Consider the following 20,904-nt stretch of genomic DNA (forward strand, 5'->3'; position numbering starts at 1 on the left):
AGGAGTAAGGGAAAGGCGAACATCTTCAAAATATATAAAACTCTCAAAAATAATATAAATATTTTACAGAAGGCTGGTAGTACAAAATAAGTAACAAAACACTCATAGTATTAGCCTACCTACATGAATCATTCAGAGTCTATTGGACTTTTGCTTCTCTAATCACTGAACATAGTAGCTGTATCATTCATAGCCAAACTGTGATGCTGAGAAGTCAAATATAAGACTCAGAGGTGGCATGCAAGATTAGGTTTATTGAAACTTGCAAATTGGGAAGCTATAGCAACAAAAAGCCAGGCAGAAGACACCTCAACAAACTAAGACTTGTTGGCACAACTAGACTAATAGTGCCTCTGTCCTTTGCAGTGCCCAATAATACATGAGCTCTACACCATGTTACCCATCTCTGGATATCAAGTGGCCACCAGGCAGACCTCTATCTCTTGTTCCTCAATGATGCTCCTTTACCACAGGTAACTGTCCTAAGGAGAAGTTAGAAGATTAGAAGACATAAGCAGTAACATGATTATCTTAGCTGGCTTTGGCTTAGCCTTAGTCCCTTTTCTTTGTCCCTGTCATGGAAAAAGTCCCAGAAAGAGAGAATTTCCAGAAGGTGGCAGTAATTTCTGGAGCCCTAACTTTTTCAGAAATTAAATAATCAGTGAAAGACTATCACCAAATGGAAAAACGGCGTCGGATAGTAGAGAACTGGATCTAGCAAAGCCATGCTAATGGGATGTCATAGCAGGATGATGGATATGTTTTCTTCTGTGAGAATATTGATCTGGCTTGAGAACTGAGTTCATATTTGTGATTCATATTCAATATCAACTTCATGTTCTGTGGTGGTACTAGTCATCACTGTAGTACTTGTGGGCAGGGTAGTAGGCAAGGCCGGGGTGGTTGTATCAGGCAGAGATGGAGTGGTCTCGGGTCCAGGTGAAGGTGTTGTGGTTGGAGTGGGCAGGGTAGTAGGCAAGGCCAGGGTGGTTGTATCAGGCAGAGATGAAGTGGTCTCGGGTCCAGGTGAAGGAGTTGTGGTTGGAGGTGGTGTAGAGGGAGAGGCGCAGGGATCTTGGCAGGACCTTCCGTCTGTGTGAACGATGATGGTGGTATTGGTGGGGTTGACAAAGGGACCAAAGTAAAAGGCCAGAGCTGTAATGGCTGTGGCAACTAGACAAGCCAACAGACATATTAAAAATATTTTCCAGAGGGAACATGGATTTTTTGTAACCTGAAAAGCATTACAAGAATGATTATTTCTGCAAACATAAAATGTTAATGAGTAACAAATTTCAATTAGAAGATGAATATATTTCATTATTCTTAAAGGCTGTTATGGATATACAAATGTCTACACACACACACATACACACACACACACACACACACACAGCATAACACATAATTCCATAAGAAAAACAACATTCCTCAGTGATCCCTTCCACATTAAAGCTATGTTTTCATATTAAAGAGATTTTTTAGAAACATAATAATATTATCAGGCACAAATGTGTCAACATAGATAATTTTTTCTAATTAGTGGTGGCAAGTATAAAAGTGAAGGTACATTTAGATAATTGTCTTTGGAAGGTAGAACATTGCAGGGACCTTTTTGTTTATTTTTGCTCATTGCTCATTCTTTCTAAATTTTCACATTAATATTAACAATTGGCATTAAAATTATTAAATATATTTTGCATGCCAAGCATAAATACAAGAATCTCCCTGAACTATATGAACAGAGAGAGCAAATCAGCTTTATTCTATGTGATCTTAAAGACACAATCTAGTGCTATCACTTCATGGGAGACCTTCTGATGTCCCTGGAACATCATAGAAGTGCCCAAGAAGAACTTGGCTGTCTTATTTAAAGTTATTCTAAGAAACAATAGATGTGTCTAACCACCTCCCTCAGACCTTACCTGATGCAGCTCACAGGTCACATGGTGTGATCTACAGTCACAGTGTGTTCTTTCAGTTGAACAGTATGGATTCCTTAATAACTGTACAGAAAGAGACAGAAGATCAATTTTAAAAAATCAAATAGCAAGTCTTTAAAATAGAAAAAAGTTTATGTGATCTGGGAACACAGTACATAAAACAAACACAAAATAATATGAATGTGACATGGTACAAAGGAAGAATTAGGTAAATTCTAGGAGTAGAATGACTTAGTGATGGCACAGATATGTTCACAGTTCACATCAAATGACTGAAAAAGAAAATGAGTTCAAGAGCTTCCTTGGTGCCACTGAACAAATGGAAAGAGCCAGTCTCGACAAAACGGGTCAAGCAAAATGACTTTACATGATCAGAAATCGATGGGATAATTCCTAAAAGTGAAAGGAACTGTTTACCTCAAAATGATGTTTTAACAGTGAGGTATGAGGGCCATCCCATTAAAGGAAAGAGAAGTAGAGAAGTTCTCAGTATATTTAGACAGAGAAAAAAAGTAAAGACAAAATTGCCAACATTTGCAGGATAGTCCAATAGCAGAATCTTGAATAATCAACCATATAATCTATCAAAATAACAATAATAAACTCACCGTTTATTACTTATAAGTATATAAAGAATTATACATAAGTATATAAGGAATACATATGCATAAAATATGTAAGGAAATATGTAAATGTATAAGGGAATATACACGAGAAAGCCATTGCTTTCTCATGATGGGCATGTGTGTCACTGTTCACAGTAGCGATGAAGTACATACATTGCCTAAATACAGAAGCTGAAATAGAATTCACACATAGAAAACTATAAACTTAATTGAGGAACAAAAAGCAACTTCAATAAGCATCCTCTTGCCAGACGTTTCAGTAATAGTATAACCTGTCAGTTCTCTGAATTATAAGTAATAGGAGATATGAGTTAATTGATATACAATTAATATGATTATAATTTTTAGAAGAAATGCTTTGATTCTTTGATAGTAACTTTATGTGATAAAATAACAAACTAGAAGAATTACATTAAATTAAATTTGAAGAGGTAACAGCACTGACTTTCTCTAGGTAAGATTCTGGGTACATTAGATTTTAATGATTTTTCTAAGGCTCCAAAGATAAATGCTACATAATTGTTCCAAAACAAGGCTCCCCGTCTGAAGTTTCAGTACCACAAGAGGGTTCAGGTCCCCTGTCAGAGTTGTGACAAAATAGCACATGATGGACTCAAACCCTTCCTTTGTTTGGTTGTATTTCCTTTTCGTTTCCTTTTTTTTTTTTTTTTTTTTTTTTTTTTTTTGCTTCCTTCCTTCTTTCTTTCTTCCTTCTTTTTTCCTTCCTTCCTTCCTTTCTTACTTTCTTCCTTTCTTCCTTTCTTCCTTCCTTCCTTCCTTTCTTTTTCTGTTGTTGTCATCATGGAATTTTCTCTCATTTTTTCCTTGGTATAATTAACTCCATTACACGAGAGACTGAATTGAGTCAATATTTTCATTATTGTGAGCAAGCACCATAAATCACATTCAATGGCATATGGGTCCTAACTCAAATGTTGAACATATGAGGTTGAAGCAATGATGTGCAGCATTCTTGAAATCCCAGTGAAAATATAAGTTACAGGTACAATAGTCTAGTTTTATGAAAATAAGCTGTTCTCGTGTGCAACTTAAAGTAACAAAGCAATATTCTAGAAAGTTCTCACTTTGCTATTAGTTTGTATACAACTTCTAGTTGAAAAAATCATTTTCTTGTGTCATGGACATAGATGTTTAACTTAAAAGTAGTTTATATTTTATGAGAGAAAAACTTCAGTTTCTGACTCTGAATAGCTACATGCACTCATACACATTTCAGTTTCCCAATTTATAAAGTCAAAGCATTAGTTTGATTATGAAATGAGATCTTATTGGTTTTCATGGGTCTACTGTATTATCATCAAAGTTCTTCCCTCCATGAGACACTTTCTATAACTGTTATCATTACTATACGTAGTCAAATTTCTGTGGAGAAAAAAATGACTGCTTTCAGTGGACTAATCCACATAAAAATAAAAATAATATCACAATCTTTGCTATTATGATGACTCTTTAAATCACCTAACCAAGTCGGTTTTGTTTTATTTTGTTTTCCCTGAAGGTACCTTATCATGTTTTGATATAAATACTAACATACAGGCATCAAGGATAATTCACAGATATTCAAGAATATAAAAACAAACTTTGGCATACTATTACTAATACATCTTTGGCAACTAATACATCTGTCAAAACGACAACTGAATTGTCTGCAAGAGAAAAGTTAAAAAGCCCCTGAAAGGTTAAATGTTAAAATCAAGAATATTAGACATGAGAGCTATTAAAAGCTGTGTGCAGTACTCACCTGCTCCGTTGCATTTTGATTAACATTCATGGTATATTGCTGCTGTTTTCTAACCATTCTGGGGGAGATGATCTCAGCTGCAACTCCAAGAAGCTATGTGCCAGCTCCGAATTAGAATGAAGAATTGCTGAACTTCTGTTAGCTTGGTAATTGTGCCTTTAGTCGATGTGAATTCTACAACTTATAGCTATTTATCTTCTTGGAAAAGGACTAAATGACACTACACGATTAGATAAAGAAAAGTAGAGACACTGGCTGCCTCTTAAAGTGCCAAGGAGGAAGTATTCTCTTATATATGAAAGACTTTAGGATGCAGGGAATATAGAAACTCTTGTTTCGTTGTTGATTTCACCCAGTATCTCAGAGTTTAGGAATCCTGTGAGACTTCTGAGTAAGCCACAGAGCCACTCCCCGATTATTCATATTGAGGAATCCTATATCTGAGCAAACAGAGGGATTAGGGTGTTGACTAAATTAAAAGGATTCAGTGATAAGACATACTGAAAATTGGGGATTAAGATAAATTTAAGCTTCACAGTAAATACTACTGTCTCCATTTTTAACATAGAAACCATATTGCATTAGTGACATGGGTGTATTCCTTGTTATGAAACAGTTTGGTCACAGTGGTCACACACTTGAAATGAACAAAGTTTCCTCTAGGTTTAAGATTGTGGTCCCACAAAATTAGATAGAACTAAATACCTTCAAAGTCTTGTAATAGCTAAAGAAAATGTAAGTGAATTACAAATGTTAGACATGCTTGGAAGGTTTTGAGCAAATGTAACTAGAAAAACTCTTGTTAATGAATAATAAACACAATTGTATTTTATTCTTAAAAAGGATACATTTAGATGGTAGATAACATTAGTTGTATTATTCTAACCAGGGATTGGCTTGAACTGGTCAAAAAAATGACATGGGAATGATTTTAGCTAAAGGTAAATGTTAAACATATTGTATTTAAGAAGCTTTCTTTTTTTGTGTTTTTTTTTTTCTTTTTTTCTTTTTTTTTTTTTTTTTTTTTTTGCAAATCAGTTTTACTTAAATCAGGACTGTCCAACAAAAGTTTGTTAACCATTCATGATCTGAATTTGGTGTATGAACTAAATTATGGTACACATGAAAAGCCATGAGACATTTGTTTTATAATAAATAAGGCAGTGAAATTACTCATTAGTAGCCTTTTTAAGATAATCTATTAGGTCTGCCCATTCTCCCTTCTTCTTAATTCCAGTGAAGATCATTTTTGTTCCAGGGATGTACATTTTGGGATTCTCCAAATACTCCATCAGGGTATCCTTTCCGAAGGTGATGATGCCTTTGTTCTTGTTGGCATCTGTGTAAGAGAATCCAACAGCCTGACCTGTCTTCCACCCAAACAGACCATGAAGATTTGGTCCAATCTTATGCTTGCCTCCTTTTTCCACAGTGTCGCACTGGGTACACTTCTGAAAAAATAAAATCTTCTTGCCTTTTTCGACATCACCCATTTTAAATTCACTATGGACTGGCCAACACCACAGTCGTTCAGACTCTTAGACCCAAGGACACGCTGGCCTGCGCCTATGTACCACTGTCAGTAAGAAGCTTCCCGTAGTATAAATATAGGATGTTGTGAAGCTGATGTCAACTACATCTTGGGATACTGTATCTTGCTTTAGGCTCTACAGAAATTTTCTATGTTCTCCATCACTCCTGAGGGAACTCTTTTGGAACAGAAAAAAACTCAGAGAAAGAAGTTACACCCCGGGTTATATTCCATGTTTCATGGGGGAAAGTGGACATGATACAGTAAGCAAAACCAAGATGATGTTTGGAATTAACTTCAGAATTCATCTCTGTGTCCCTCTGGCAGATCCAAATTGTAGTGGGAACCGAGAAAACTGACTTAAAAGACCCCGTGATCCACAAGTTTCTAAAGGATTGTGCTCAGGAGGAGCTAGGGAACAGACCAAATACTACCCCAACAATAGTAGCTTTGGGAAAATGAATTATATTGCACATGTTTATTGAGCTCCTTTTATATGATCCAGAAGTGAAATACTCTGATTACCTGGAATTTCTATTTAAAATTCTTAAGGATTCCTCATCCCATTACCCAAAATGACTACATAAATTCATGTTCTCATAAAGAATTAATTCCTGTTTCTCTCTATTCTCACCAACCTTTGTTGACTTTTCCCTTCTAAAGAAAGGTGATACCTCACCACAGTTTTCATTTTAGTTCCTGATGTTGAACATCTAACTCTTCATTTACCTGCTAATCATTTGGGCTTGTGTTGGGACATGCCTACTTACAGTGTTTGCCCATTTTTAAGTGAGGTTGTTTTTTTTTTTAATGAAATACTTGGTTCTTGTATATTTTTGAATACTAGTTTGTCAAATGCACATGCTACAAATGCTCTCTCTGTGTGGTTATCATGGTTGATTGTTTTCTGTTTAGAAGGATGAAGCCTCCACATTCATCTGATTATTTTGGAGTCATATCTGAGAACTTTCACAACCCGGTGTTGTGTAACTTTCTCCTGTTCTCTTACGATACCTTTCTCAGTTTCAGATGTTACATTTTTATGTCTTTGATCTGATTTTAGCTAAAGCATGTATACTTGCTATGAGAAAAATGGAATTTAGTGAATCAGCTTGGAGTATCAGTTTTCTTAATGCCATGAACTAAACTGAAAAGACCCTTTTCCTCATTGTGCGTTCTTGCACGTGCTCAAGATCAATTAAAAACATGTATTTTTCATTAAAAATTTTTATTTTTATTTTAGCATGCTCCATTTATCAATATATTTTTATTTTAATTTTAGACACTATTTACCACATGTAGGATGTAAATGCTGTGATTAATACTCCTTGAACATGCAAAGTTTTGTACTTTGAGTTTTAAAAACTTCTAGAACTTACACATTCATTAGGTGTTTAAAGTTGATTGACTTGTGCATTTACCCTTATATTTATTCTTTATAGTAATGACCCTTATTTCCGGTGTCAAGTAGTATGGGCCCTTGACTTTTGACAGATGTCCTGTCATTCTGCATTGCCTTTTCTGAAACAGTGTCATTATTTTAATGACGATCTGCATTTCTACATTTTTATTCATCGATTCAATTTTCTCCCTACAGATCTTTATTACTAGTTTAGGATATTGTAGGACCAGGTATAAGCAACTATAATTTAAAACATTAATCCTTTAAGGGTGGGGGCTAGGTTTATTATATTAAATGAGTTTCCTGAGCTGTTCAAATATAACCTTATACTATATTAGAACCTAATTACTATGAGATTGCTAGCTGATAAATTAATACATTGGGCCTAGCAAGTTTCATAAGTATATAGTTTATGATAATTACAAAGAACGTTCCATTCATTTGAGACTTTGTTGTAGCTATGAGAGTTAAAGTTGATGAAGTACTGCATAACTAGTAATTCTACTAGTAATAAATACTAGGTGTCATTTTTATAGTTGAGAAATTTACCCATCCTACAGAAAATTTCACTAACAGTGAAGGCTTCAAATTTCTCATTTCTGCTATCTTAATAGTTTTTAATCCTCTACCCTGTCATGTGACTATCACTGCTAAGGACTAGTTACAGCACCCAGAGACTAAAGTCCAAGCTTCTGTGGCTGTTGCTTCCATGGATTGCAGCTACATTTTAACCACTCTACTCAGAGTGACACAAACAACCAATCTCTACACAGGAGTGTGAGTTAAAAAAGCAAAAAAGATAATTTCATTACTAAGATGTATTCTAGGAATTCCTAGAGATTAGCGACAAAAATGTGAAGAATGACAAAAAACATTTATGTCTAATCCCTCAGAGAATGAATAGAAATCACTAGTATTAAACTCCAATACACATACAGGACAACGCCCTCTGATCTTCCAATCCTTCTTTTGTCATTCTGTAGTTCTCTTCATAGTCTCTGCATCACTGTGGCTTTGGAAACAAGCGGTGAAGGCATGGCAGGTTTGCTTAGGCTTGCTTTTACTTTGCCATTGTTATTGTTATGACGGCGGTCTTAAAATAAGTAATGCGGACCTATGCATGCCCCATGCTTGCCATTACAGTCCCTGTGGGCCCATGTGAGCCCTGCTGCGTTCACTCAGTGGGATGTGTTCTCCTGCTGTCCTCTGTCCCCTCTTACTCCTTCAGTCTTTCCTCCCCTTATCCAGTGGGATCCCTCACCTCTGAAGGGAGGGACCTCTGTACCTGGTTCTCTGTGTGTATTTTATGGCCATTAGCTTGGTGCTTTTGCAGGACTCCTAACAGTGTGAGCAAATGGTATCTCTGACTCTTCTCCTCCTATTGGGTTGCCTTGTCTAGCCTCAATACGAAAGCATTCACCTTGTCTTGATCTTGTTTTGCCCTGTCTTCTGGTTATCTCCCAGAAACCTGTTCTTTCCTAAGAGGAAATGGAAGAGGAGCAGATCTGAGTGAGAAGAGAGGTCAGTAGGAGAGAGAGAGAGAGAGAGAGAGAGAGAGAGAGAGAGAGAGAAGGGGGTAATTGTGCTTGGGATGTATTGTATAAGAGAATCTCTTTTCTATTTAAATAGATTAATTAATTAATAAAAAGATGTATGAATATCAGCTACTGCCTAATGCTTCTCACTGGCATATTCCATGAGATTAAGTTTATGTGACAACGTATATACACACTGCAATCCTGTTGTACGCAATCCTTCATGCATGAGAATGCCACCACTCTAGATCATTACCCATATTTCACACTTTCAGAGTCAAAACATACTTTCCACTCTAGAAGGCATAAAATATTTCTACATGGTGAATAATTTCTATTTCCTTCATGATAAATAAAGCTACACGTGTTAGAATTAGAAATTCAAAGGTCGTCTATATTTTCTTAAGACATACACAGAAGTTATCAACAACCAAGAATCTCAGGAAATACCCCCATGAAGATAGCACCAATTCTAGGAAATGAAACTGTTCGTGTCATTCCATGAATTATCTTGTTCTTTGGTATTTAATTGTATGTAGCCATTTTTCCAACTCTAGCAAAAAAATTTCCCAGCTTGAGAGTCCTGTCTCAGTTTCATGTGGCTGTGCCAGAGACAACCAACTCGCAAAGAGCAATAAGCAGAGCAGAAGATAAAAGCAGTTGTGTGCAGACTTGGTTAAGTGATCATGAAGAAAGAGCACAAGAAGAGATAGGAACACGGAAAATCGATGTCATGGAAGTTGCGACCCCAAAAAGAGAGAATAAATTAATCACACAGGAGTGAAATTTTTATGCCATTGGTAGAAACATGAAAATTTGTGATGTAGAAATACAGTAAGGATAAGGTCATGATGTAAGTGAAAGTCATGGCGTAGGGTCATTAGCACAGCAGGTGGCAGATCAGTCATATAGATGTCATGGATTAGAGAAGTAAAGTGGGTTAGATCTACTCTACTCCAACATCCTGAGAGTGATCATTGTTTTCCCTGTACCTGTCCTACAGCTATGACCTCTAGTTTCCATTACCAACCCCTTCAATATAGCATCCTTCTTCCTTTATCACCTTCTAACTAGATTGTAAAACATCTGGAGTGGTATGTAAGTTATTTTTGCTTTAACTCTTTATCTGTTGATTACAGATATTATTCTTTTGCCATTTTATAATATTTCATTTTAGTACCAGTCTCTTCATGCACGGTTTTGAAACTCAACCAGCATCAAGCAAAGGATGCAGCAGTTTTTTCAGGGTTGTTTTCCAGGATCATTTATTTCACATAGAATCTGGCTCTTCTCTCAGACATTTTTAACCACCCCCAAATCCATTAACAAGTTTTTCCCACTATCCTTTCTCCCTCCTTCACCCCAATCTATATCCCACATTGCCTTTAGGGTAATGACTTTAAGTTAGGTTTTTCAAGATAATATACAAATAATAAAAAAAGACTGCAAGATACATCTTTGTCTTAAGAACAACAGCACGTGAGAGTCTCTGTGGCGTGTAGAAATAACAAGAATCCTTTTGCTAAAGGTTTCTAAAGCAAGGATGTTCCTATTAATACACTTGCCATTTTCCTACCTGGATGATTCCCTTCAGAGCAGGAAAATCTGACTTTCTGCCCCTGTTCTGCTCTGGTGGTCTCCGTTCCCAAGTGCTTAGTCTTCACTGCTGTAAGTGGACTCCATGTTGAATTAGTTTCCCACTGTAAAAAATGAGAAAAAATTTAGTGGTTTAAACAAATGGATTTGCCTGGGAATATAGAACAACCATGAAGGGTTTGTCTAGCATGCATGAGGTGCTTGCATTCAATATTTATTCCTATTAGAAATCTTTGCTATCATTTTTAGTAGATATACTCTCTATTTACATTTCAAATGTTATCCCCTCCCCCACTACCCCCTCTACCTTTCTCCTTCCCCCTCCATTTGCTTCCATAAAGGTGCTCCCTCTCCCAACCACCCTCCCCACCTTAGTGACTTGGAATTCCCCTACAGTGAAAAGTGTGCCTTCATTGGACCAAAGACCTCTTCTCCCATTGATGCTAGACAGTGCCATCCTCTGCTATATATACAATGGGAGCCATAGATCTCTCCATGTGTGCTCATTGGTTGGTGGTTTAGTCCCCGGGAGTTCTAGAGGGTTTGGTTGGTTAATAATGGTATTCTCATGGGGTTGCAAACCCTTTCAGCTCCTTCAGTTCTTTCTCTACCTCTTTCATTGTCTCCCAATGTACAGTCCAATGGTTAGCTGCAAGCATCCTCAGCTGTATCTGTATGCCTCTGAGGAAGCATTCATATCTAGCTCCTGCCATTAAGCACTTCTTGGCATCAGCAATAGTGCTTGGGTTTGGTGGCTACATATAGGGTGTATCTCCAGATGAAGCAATATCTGAATGGTCTTTTCTTCAATCCCTGCTCCTCTATTTATCCCTATATATTCTCCTGTGAGTTTTTTGTTCTTCCTTCTAAGGAGGATTGAGGCATGCCCATTTTGGCCTTTCTTCTTATTGAGCTTCATAAGGTCTGTGAATTGTTTTTTAGGTATTCCCAAGCTTTCTAGGGCTAGTATCCACTTATCAGTGAGTGCATATCATTTGTGTTCTTTTTTGACTGGGTTACCTCACTCAGAATGATAGCTTCTAGTTCCATCCATTTGCCTAGGAATTTCATGAAGTCATTGTTTCTAATAGCTGAGTAGTACTCCACTGTGTATATGTACCACAATTTCTGTATCCATTCCTCTGTTGAAGAACATCTGGGTTCTTTCCAGCTTCTGGCTATTATAAATAAGGCTCCTATGAACATGGTGGAACATGTGTCCTTGTTATATGTTGGGGTGTCTTTTGAATATAGGCCCAGAAGTGAAATAGCTGGGACTTCAGATAGTTCTATGTTCAATTTTCTGAGGAACCACCAGACTGGTTATCAGAGCAGTTGTACCAGCTTGCAATCCCACCAACAATGGAGGAGTGTTCTTCTTTCTCCATATCCTTGCCAGTATATGCTGTCACATGAAATTTTGATCTTAGCCATTTTGACTAGTGTAAGGTAGAATCTCAGGGTTGTTCTGATTTACATTTCCCTGATGCTTAGGGATGTTGAGCATTTCTTTAGGTACTTCTCAGTCATTTGGCATTTCTTAGTTGAGAATCCTTTGTTTAGCTCTGAACTCCATTTTTAATAGGCTTATCTGATTCTCTGGAGTCTAACTTCTTGAGTTATATAGATAGATAGATAGATAGATAGATATATTGGATATTAGCCTTCTATCGGATGTAGGATTGATAAATATCCTTTCCCAATCTGTTGGCTGCCATTTTGTCCTTTTGAGAGTGCCCTTGACTTACAGAAACGTTGCAGTTTCATGACATGTGTGCTTCCTGTTAGAGGTTTTCCTGAATAATCCTCTTCCTTGTCTTCTTTAGCTTCTAGAGATTATCTGCATTCTGTGGTTTGTGACTCTTCCTCTCATTTCTCTAACTTTAATTCTACCATAGCATAGGCCACTTATTCCTCTACCTGTCTCTCTCGATAACCCTTAGCCTAAGGACACATTTAAACTACTTTACACATTCTAAATAGGAATATATCAACTGTAAAAAAATAAGGGATTCCATTGTCACGGCCTGTACATGTACACATACTCTGATCATGCTCATATTCTATGACCTCTGCTACCGTCCTCTGTCCAGATCGCTGCCTTAATGTTCTAGTCATGTCTCCCCCACCACACTGCACATATGAAGAGGAACAGGTGTTACTTTGTGAGACTTAATAGTACTCAAATTCCAACATTCTTGCAAGTGACATATCTCAGTCTCTTTGATGGCTAAATACAGCCAGCACATTGCACATAAACCAGTATCTTAATTTGTTCTCTCCTTTCCTTTCACAGTCTCTATACCTCTGCTTTGAAACAGTTTTCTCATCCTACCACATTGTCCATGGCAGTCATTGTACTTAGCACAGATCTGGGCTTATAGCGATCATCCAAACCACATCAATAGAATAAAATGAGTGATAGAAACAATTTGCCTTAAAAGACAATACTAAGTGCAGTGCTCTGTTAATGTTACTATCCCATTATTATTTGATGACTAATCTGATTCATTAGAAAGACTGAGACTCTTTCTTTAAGAATAAAAAAATTCTTTGTATATACTACCTGGACAATTCTTAAATAGACATGTCTTTGCTTACTTGTTCCTAAAGCTTAGAGCATGTTATTTTATTGGCATATTCATTATGCAGTGATTTATCACCCACCAAATAAGATGTCTGTTGTCTTCTGCAAAATATAATCAGAAGATTTAGAATTTTTTTCAAGAAAAGGAAAATGTTAATGTGGAATTAGAAACCCACCATAATTAAAGAGGCACACCAGTGAAAATTAAGTAGACATTTTTTGAAAGTGTCCACCTTTACATGATTAACCAAATACAATGAAAACAAACCAAACAAGCCAGTATAAAATGGAAAAAGACAATAATGATGTGACCCCTATCAATTAATATGCCTTAAATTATCACACAACTCGCACTGAGCCTGCGTTAGTAGTGGTTGGAGACAATGCCAATGGTTTAAGTGGGAAGACGACTCTTTCTTTCTACCATTTTCTATTCCCTGAACATGAAGTTTGCACAGACCCAGAGGAGTGGGGTTGCTACTTTGCTACAACATCATCTCCTTTTATCTGGTTGCTCTGTCTGGACACACAAGCTTCATTAGAGTGATCAATACCATCCACCGTTCTCCTTTGTGTTTTCTGTCTGTAAAACATTTACTTGAGGTTCTACAGTTTGAATGCATGTTATGCTCAACTGAGACACAAGGATTATTACTGTTTTACAGAGAGGGTTACAAAGTTGGTAATTTCAGGACTCAAATTTGCACACCCAGGAAAATTCATTACAACACTTATTCCCTTCCAGAAGCAATAGACACCTTCTTACAGAACTGTTCCATTTGTGTTCCTGACTTTTGACTATCGTGGATTATCCATAAGTTGATGATGTTATATTTTCTCATGATTGCTGTCATCACTTCAAGTTTCTATTCCCATCTACTGTGTTCGTCAAAGGAGAACTTCTTTGGAAACTTTGCTGAGTAGAAGAAAGGAATATGGAGGGATGACAAGAGGTAGACTCTTCCACAAACTGTCTCTCTACCATTCTGTGCTCTACCCTAGAGCTTTTGCCTCTGCCTTGAGAGATCACATCATAGAGACCTTGCTCACCTAAGCCCCTGGGCTCTCTAGCCCTCTAGCATGTGCTATGCAAAACAGCCAAAACTTCATAAGACTATAACCATAAGAGGTGTCTTGCATTCAAGAGTTTAGGAAAATGGGCATGGGGTTGACCTTTTAAGTCATGGAGCTGAAACCCAGATACCATACCTCAACTAGCCTAGGCTGGGTTTCTCAGGAATCTTGGCTGCTAGCAGAGTAATGGAGACAAGCTTCCAACATCCCCAGGGTTCAAGCAAATGAGCCTCATCTTCCACTAAAACCAAACTTAGAGAAACCATAGTCACAGCTGTACCTTCAAATCATGTCCTGCAGGACAGTTCTGGACCTTGAATCTAGGAAGTAACTGGATGATCAGTACAGTACTTGAACAGCCAATGGGCAGTACTTGTAGTGGAGAATGCCTAGTCATGCTGGTGATGTTTATAGGGTTCTGTAGTTCAGAAAAGACTAGTAATTTAGAGCCAGGGTATTTAGGGAAAAATAAACAAATGGCTGTTGATAAGCTTCAGAAAGTTAGAGAAATCCATTAAATCATATGTGCAAAGCATGTGGCTGGATGTTCTAAATTCATTGACTGTCACTGCGTTTTCCCCTTTCCTATTGCTCAGTTTTCATTTCCTTATTCCATAAATCTGAACAGAGGACACAATGTCCTGACAACAGTCTTCACAGACCATGTAGTCTTTTTAATATTAAATACTTCTTTTCTTCATGCAGCTTCTTCATTGGAGTCTATTGCAGGCTATTATTTTTCTTGGCCCTCCCAAGTTACAAGAAAGCTAGCTGTTCTAGCTCATCTCTTGCCCTTTAATTACTATGTAGCCAGTTCGCCTGCCCTGCCCCAGGTTGAATCTCAGGCCTTGGTAAGCTCATCCATCCTGATAAAACCCACACTGTAAGTATGCTAATGAGTCTTGAATTATTGAATCTCAAGGATTGAATTCCAAACTTCAGACACTTGTGTTGATGGACTCATAGCTGCCACTCAGATATTTGCTATGCATCTCAAACTTCTATAAGTCATCAGATAAATTCCTGATTTTGTCTTTCAAACTCTTCCAAATTCCACAACATTGATTCATTTCTGTTGTGGATACCTGCACTCCAAATCCAACCCAGAAGCTGTATATGACTAACAGTGCCACACAGACACCATAAGGCTATGACAAAAGGATTGTGACTCAATCAGACATTCAGCAGAGAGTAGAGAAGTGTAGAAGGAGGCTCTTAAAGTGACTACACAGAGCAGGGTAAGAGGTACTGGCTTTATTGTAATTAGAGAGTAAGTTGAGAGAGATGCAGTTTCCATGCACAGGCTGTTATTTCCATCAATTAATGACCCTGCTGGTGATTAAAAAAGAGGCAATTGAGCATCCTTACTAGGCAGGTAGATGTCAACTGTAAGAGAGAAGCTGTCTCCAGTCCAATGTCCTCTAAGGAGTTAGTTTTTCAGGTGTAGTCCTAACGTCATTACCTATTTCAGTAAATGGCAACACCACGCCTTCCAACTGAACTAAACTAAACATATGAAATGGTCTTATATTCACACCCCTCACAATCCATCCAAGTGAATTCCTATGGCCCCAGGATCAAATTAACTAACCTTACCTAGCATTTTTCCAAATCTCTACTGCTTCCAGTCTAGTCCAAGCCTTGCCAACCCTTTATTGTGTATCTCAGTTCTCTCCTAACTGGAGTGCTTCTTGCTACCCTTGGCCTTTTAAACCTATTCACTATAGAACAGAATAATTATGTCATTCTTCCCAAATTTTCTTCTAGATTCCCATTCCACTAGAAAATTAATCTTCCCCATGATGTGAGAAGCCCAGTAGACTCTTCCCAGTCACCACCCTCTCTTCTGATTTCTATCAATTGAAACTTTAGTTACTTTCCTGAATCTCTATGGGCCCTTGGACATGTGTTTCATTCTGGGTACATTCTATCCTTCTCCAGCTACCATGAATTTTTTTTCCTTTATTTGAGTTGCTGCTTTCTTTTCATAGTTACATGTATAATTATACCCCTGGAAAAACTACATCCCTTCCTTTTATTCTAATATTTTTCATAACACTTAACTTTAACTGCAAATATGCAGACATTTTTTAAATTCTTCTCTCATACATTATATTCCTACTGAATTTCCCATTCTCTCTTATTTCCCTTTTCTCCTAGTTCCATTCCTCTTCCATTTTTCTTCAAACAAACAACAACAAAAGAAAAAAAACAACCAAGCAAACAAAAAAGAGGCCTCCCAGAGACATAAACCAAACACAGTGTAATGAGTTACAATAAGACTAGGCACAAACCCTCATATCCAGGCTGGACAAGGTAAACTGATAGGAAGAAAAGAGTCCCAAGATCAGGCAAGAGCCAGAGACACACTATACTCTCCTTGTTGTGAGTCCCACAGGAACTCCCAGCTACATCACCATAGCATACAGGCAGAGGAGCTCAGACCTATCCAGGGTTAGTGATTGTTCCTTCAGTCTCTGTGAGGCCCTATGAGTCCTGCTGAGCTGATTCTGGGCCATTTGATCCTGGTGTTCTCCACCCCTCTGGCTTCTTTAATCTTTCTTCTTCCCCTGTTGGCAGGCTTCCCAAGTCCTCCTAGTGCTTGTCAGTGGATCTCTACAGATCTCTTTTATTTGTAGTTTTTATTGTGTCATTTCACTACGAGATAGTACAGTTCATGAAGATTTACTAGATATAATAGTATCTAAGTGATTAGTTATTAAACAGTTAATGGATGAAATTTGCCACTAAATGAGTGACTAGGATTAACACCTTACATAGAAAAAAAAATATTTAGTGGTACTCATAACATACAGGTTTCACAATATCTAAATAACTCCCACATATTGGCTGCTAAACATATTCAAGTCTTAGAATCTGAAAAAGGCATAAAAAAAAACAAGTGTTGATATAGCTCTGCAGTGCTTTTCTTAAAAAACATGATTCTTATCTCATCCTAGAATTTTGTAAAGAGGGATTAATGTTCTTTGTTGCTAATTCCTCCCCAACCTCTTCTCTATGGATGACTTGTCCACGTGATGCTCCTCTCTATAATTCTGTCACTTTTTGATTGACCCCTTCATTATTAAATCATGCTCTTTTGTTTTGTTTGTTTCATATGCATACCTCCCCTTCCCTCCTCTTCTCTCCTCTCCTCTCCTCTCCCTTCCCTTGCCCTACTCTCTCCTCTTTTTTCCTCTCCATCCCTACCCTCCTTTCCTCTTCTCTTCTCTTCTCTTCTCTTCTCTTCTCTTCTCTTCTCTTCTCATATTGTCCCCTTTTGACCACAATGCACTATGGTTCCTTCCATATCCTCCTACATCAGAGTTACGCATGTCTCTTTTATAGTTTTGTCCTCTTCCTAAAATAGTGATATGTTCAATCTGAGCAAAATGCATACTGCCATCTCCAAAGAGCAGATTTCAGAAAAAATAAAGAGAGGAGATAAAAGGAGTGAGAGAAGGAGGAGGAAAGGAAGTGAGGAATATATGGATGGAGAATACTAGCAGCGTTAAAGTGCAAGCAGGGACACAGGATGACTGAGCAAACCATGTATGTAGCAAAGGTGCTAAGACAGTATCTTTGCTTTCACATGCATGCAAAAGGGGCCCGGGCAGACAGACTCATGGGAAGCAGTGCTTACTGTACAACCTGAGTGAGGATCTCAGCAGCAAGATTAGACTGAGTGTCTAAAATCCCAGCATGCCTACAAGATGTTTGTTGGTCAAGGAGGAATGAGGGTCAAGACAGGGTTTATCTCTGTAACCCTAGATTTCCTGGAGTTCTATCTATAGATCAGGCTGGTCCAGAGTTCAGAGATATACCTGCCTCTGCCTCTTGAATGCTGGGATTTAAGGTTTATATCACTACTGTCTGGCTCCTACAAGAATTTCATAGGCTACCTTGTCTGGTTAAGAAGCTGAAAAACAAAAGAGACCCTGTCTCACCAAAAGGAAGAGACCTCTACTTATGAATCACAAGGCATGCATGAGCCAAAATCACATGCATGAATATATGGACATACTCACCATGCACACATCATACATACACACACTCACGTACACACATCATGCACTCAATGCACATACACACACTTATCATACACACACTTATGTACATAACACACATCATACACACACTCATCCTGAACATACATGCACATTGCTTATCTAGAATTAGTCACGGATGGGCAGGGTCTTATTCCTACCCTTTCCTGTTGAATACTGGCTACTGATAAAATCTGGAGCAGAGGTTTATAGTCTTAGGTTATATATCCACTGGTGATCTCCCCAGGCTCTAGTGAACATTTCCACACCTATGATCATGCCAAGGGCCCAATTAAACTCAGTGGACCTCAAAACAAGACATGAATGTGGATGTAAGAAGGGACTTGTAGAAAGAAAAGGAGGTTGGCAGGGGTGGAGAAGATAAAAGAGAACCATGAGAGTAATAATGCACAAAGTTAACAGAGAATAATCTCAATTAATGAAAAGAAAAATTAAAATAAACTTCAAAAGAGGCACATGAGAAAGAAACAGGAAAGGTAAGAGATGTCCCCTGTACTGTGTTGAGTTTTATTTTTGTTGTTTATTTTACCATGATAATAAAAGCCACATCTTCAAATGAAGTTTCAACCTACCAGTGCCAAACAGGATTTCCTTTACTGTAAACACAGCTGAATCAGAATTTCCATCTCTCTGAGCAGAGGGGTGCCAGGGGAGCAGGCTGTGTGCTGTGCCAACACTGGAGGGGGTTCATGGTTGTGGCTCCCCTAATGTTAACGAACAGAATTTCATCATACATACACTGAGTGTGATGTCTGCACAGGACTCACAGATATCTATGATAAGGTTGGTTGGTTGCTATAGGAACATCCCTGATGGTACTTATTGGGAGTAAGATTGGGGAACTACGGAGAACTGGTACAGTTCCAAAGAATACACATGAGGGGATCTATGGTTCCAGCTGCATATATAGCAGAGGATGGCCTTATCTGGCATCAATGGGAGGGGTGGCCTTTGGTCCAGTGAAGATTTGATACCCCAACATAAGGGAATGATAGGGCAGTGAGGTTGGAGTGGGTGGGTGGGTGGATGAGTACCCTCATAGAAGCAGGGATGTGGGATATGGGATTTGCAGAAGGGAAACCAGCCACTGGGAAGGGGTATAACATTTGAAATGTAAATAAACATAATGGATTTTTAAAAATTGGAACAGTTCCTCACAAGGACACCAGAGGTCAGACTTATGCTATAGGACCAGACATCAGTGCCACAGGACCTCTGGGGTGAATCCCGGTTTCCTAAGAAAGGTCAACAGACTGTGGAGAGAATAAAAATCATAGAGAGAAGGCTGAGAAGCCATGGGAAATGCAGGAATTCATGAAAGGACTAAGACCACCAAAAGCACATTTGAGAAACACCATTTGCCAAATGATAGAACTGACAGGCCAAGAGAAGTAAGTTTCCTACAACACATGTAGAGTCTGTTCAGAAGCAAAGGAGAGGGGTGGAGTCCCCTCTGGACATGACACCATTTCCGTCAGGTTATTCCTAAACAATTTGCAGACGTTTATTTCTCACTGTTCCGGATGCCGGCAGTCCAGGGTCCAGGCAGATTTGGTAAGTGATGAGGGTCTGCTTTCTGGTTCATGGAGAGCCATGTAGCATGCATTACGAAAAGCGTGCGATTGTCACTCCTATTTTCATTTAACAAGGACAACTAATCTCACTGAAGGGTTCTCTGCCTTCATAAGCTGCCGACTCCCCTAATCACCTGAAAGTGTGTGTGACCACTTTTCTTTTCTTTTGATTATTGGATATTTTCTTTACTTACATTTCAAATGTTTTCCCCTCTCCTGGTTTCCCCTCTGGAACTCCCTATATCCTATCTCCCCTCCCCCTTCCTCCATGAGAACGCCCCCCCCCCCCACTCTTTCCCACCTCCCCGCCCTGGCATTCCTCCCCACTAACCAATAACCCTTACTGGGAGTTACATCCAAATGTTCACACCTGAACTATGTATTATGTGTGATGGTAAATCTGAAAGAAAAATTGAGAGAGCATTTTTAATGATAATCAGACTATAGCCAGCATATTAGCTCAGACAAGCAAGCCAGAGGACCATGCCAAATTTGCACAAAGAGACAGGCATTAACATCCAGGAAACAGAAGGTAAATATAAAGAATAAAACCTTGGTGTGGCCCCACAGCAGAGTCCATTTGAGAGGACTTGGCTACTGTTCTTGGTCTTTGATGTCTCTGTGTCCCATTATTCTGGGAAGCTCTGTCCTTTGTGTTAAAGCAGACATGCTGAGAAGTGCTGGCTGACAACCAGCAAAAACCAAACTAAGTGCTTCTCTGTGCACTTCCACAGACAAGTTCTATCCTGTACTGTGACCAAGAGGGGAAAATATCATCACCTGTGATGCACCCACAGTTTCAAAGATAGATAGTCCAAAATCTGAAAGGAACAGTCAGGACAGCCAAAGCTGTAAAGAGTCATCAAGGTGTATAAAACAGAAGGCTGAGAACGTGTGGGAGAATAGTATTCCAGAAGAGTGAGTACCAGCAGAGACTTGCAATCTGAGCAGGAGTACCCAGGAAAAGGAAAAATAGACTCAGGCAGACTTTTCCTTTACATTTTCAAAGATTATACACGGGAAAATATCAGTAAGCCTGAGAAAATCTATAGAGAAGAGTGAACCTGACCAATCCTCTGGTTGTAAATGTATGCTTGTGTCTTTCGTTCCAAATGAACCCTTATCCTTGCAGCTTCTGACCTAATGATTTTTGTGTTCGTTTATGACCCTTCCCTGAGTTAATTATTTCAGTAGGGTTGAGAAATAT

At 38.4% G+C, this 20,904-nt stretch overlaps 2 protein-coding genes across 2 annotated transcripts; both read right to left on the reverse strand.

The window, feature by feature from the left end:
- Positions 1 to 802: 802 nt before the first annotated feature.
- Positions 803 to 4,388, reverse strand: LOC308423422 (uncharacterized protein; the record flags this gene model as incomplete). Its single annotated transcript, XM_080920121.1, has 3 exons — positions 803 to 1,234; positions 1,926 to 2,006; positions 4,332 to 4,388. 3 exons carry the CDS (start codon positions 4,386 to 4,388, stop codon positions 803 to 805), a joined length of 570 nt encoding a protein of 189 aa, XP_080776247.1.
- Positions 4,389 to 5,500: 1,112 nt separating this feature from the next.
- LOC308423620 (cytochrome c-like) lies at positions 5,501 to 5,824 on the reverse strand (the record flags this gene model as incomplete). Its single annotated transcript, XM_080920417.1, has 1 exon — positions 5,501 to 5,824. The coding sequence occupies one exon, from the start codon at positions 5,822 to 5,824 to the stop codon at positions 5,501 to 5,503; it is 324 nt and encodes a 107-aa protein (XP_080776543.1).
- Positions 5,825 to 20,904: the final 15,080 nt, after the last annotated feature.

The sequence above is a fragment of the Micromys minutus genome (genome assembly GCF_963924665.1).
Source record: "Micromys minutus genome assembly, chromosome: 8".
NCBI lineage: Eukaryota > Metazoa > Chordata > Mammalia > Rodentia > Muridae > Micromys > Micromys minutus.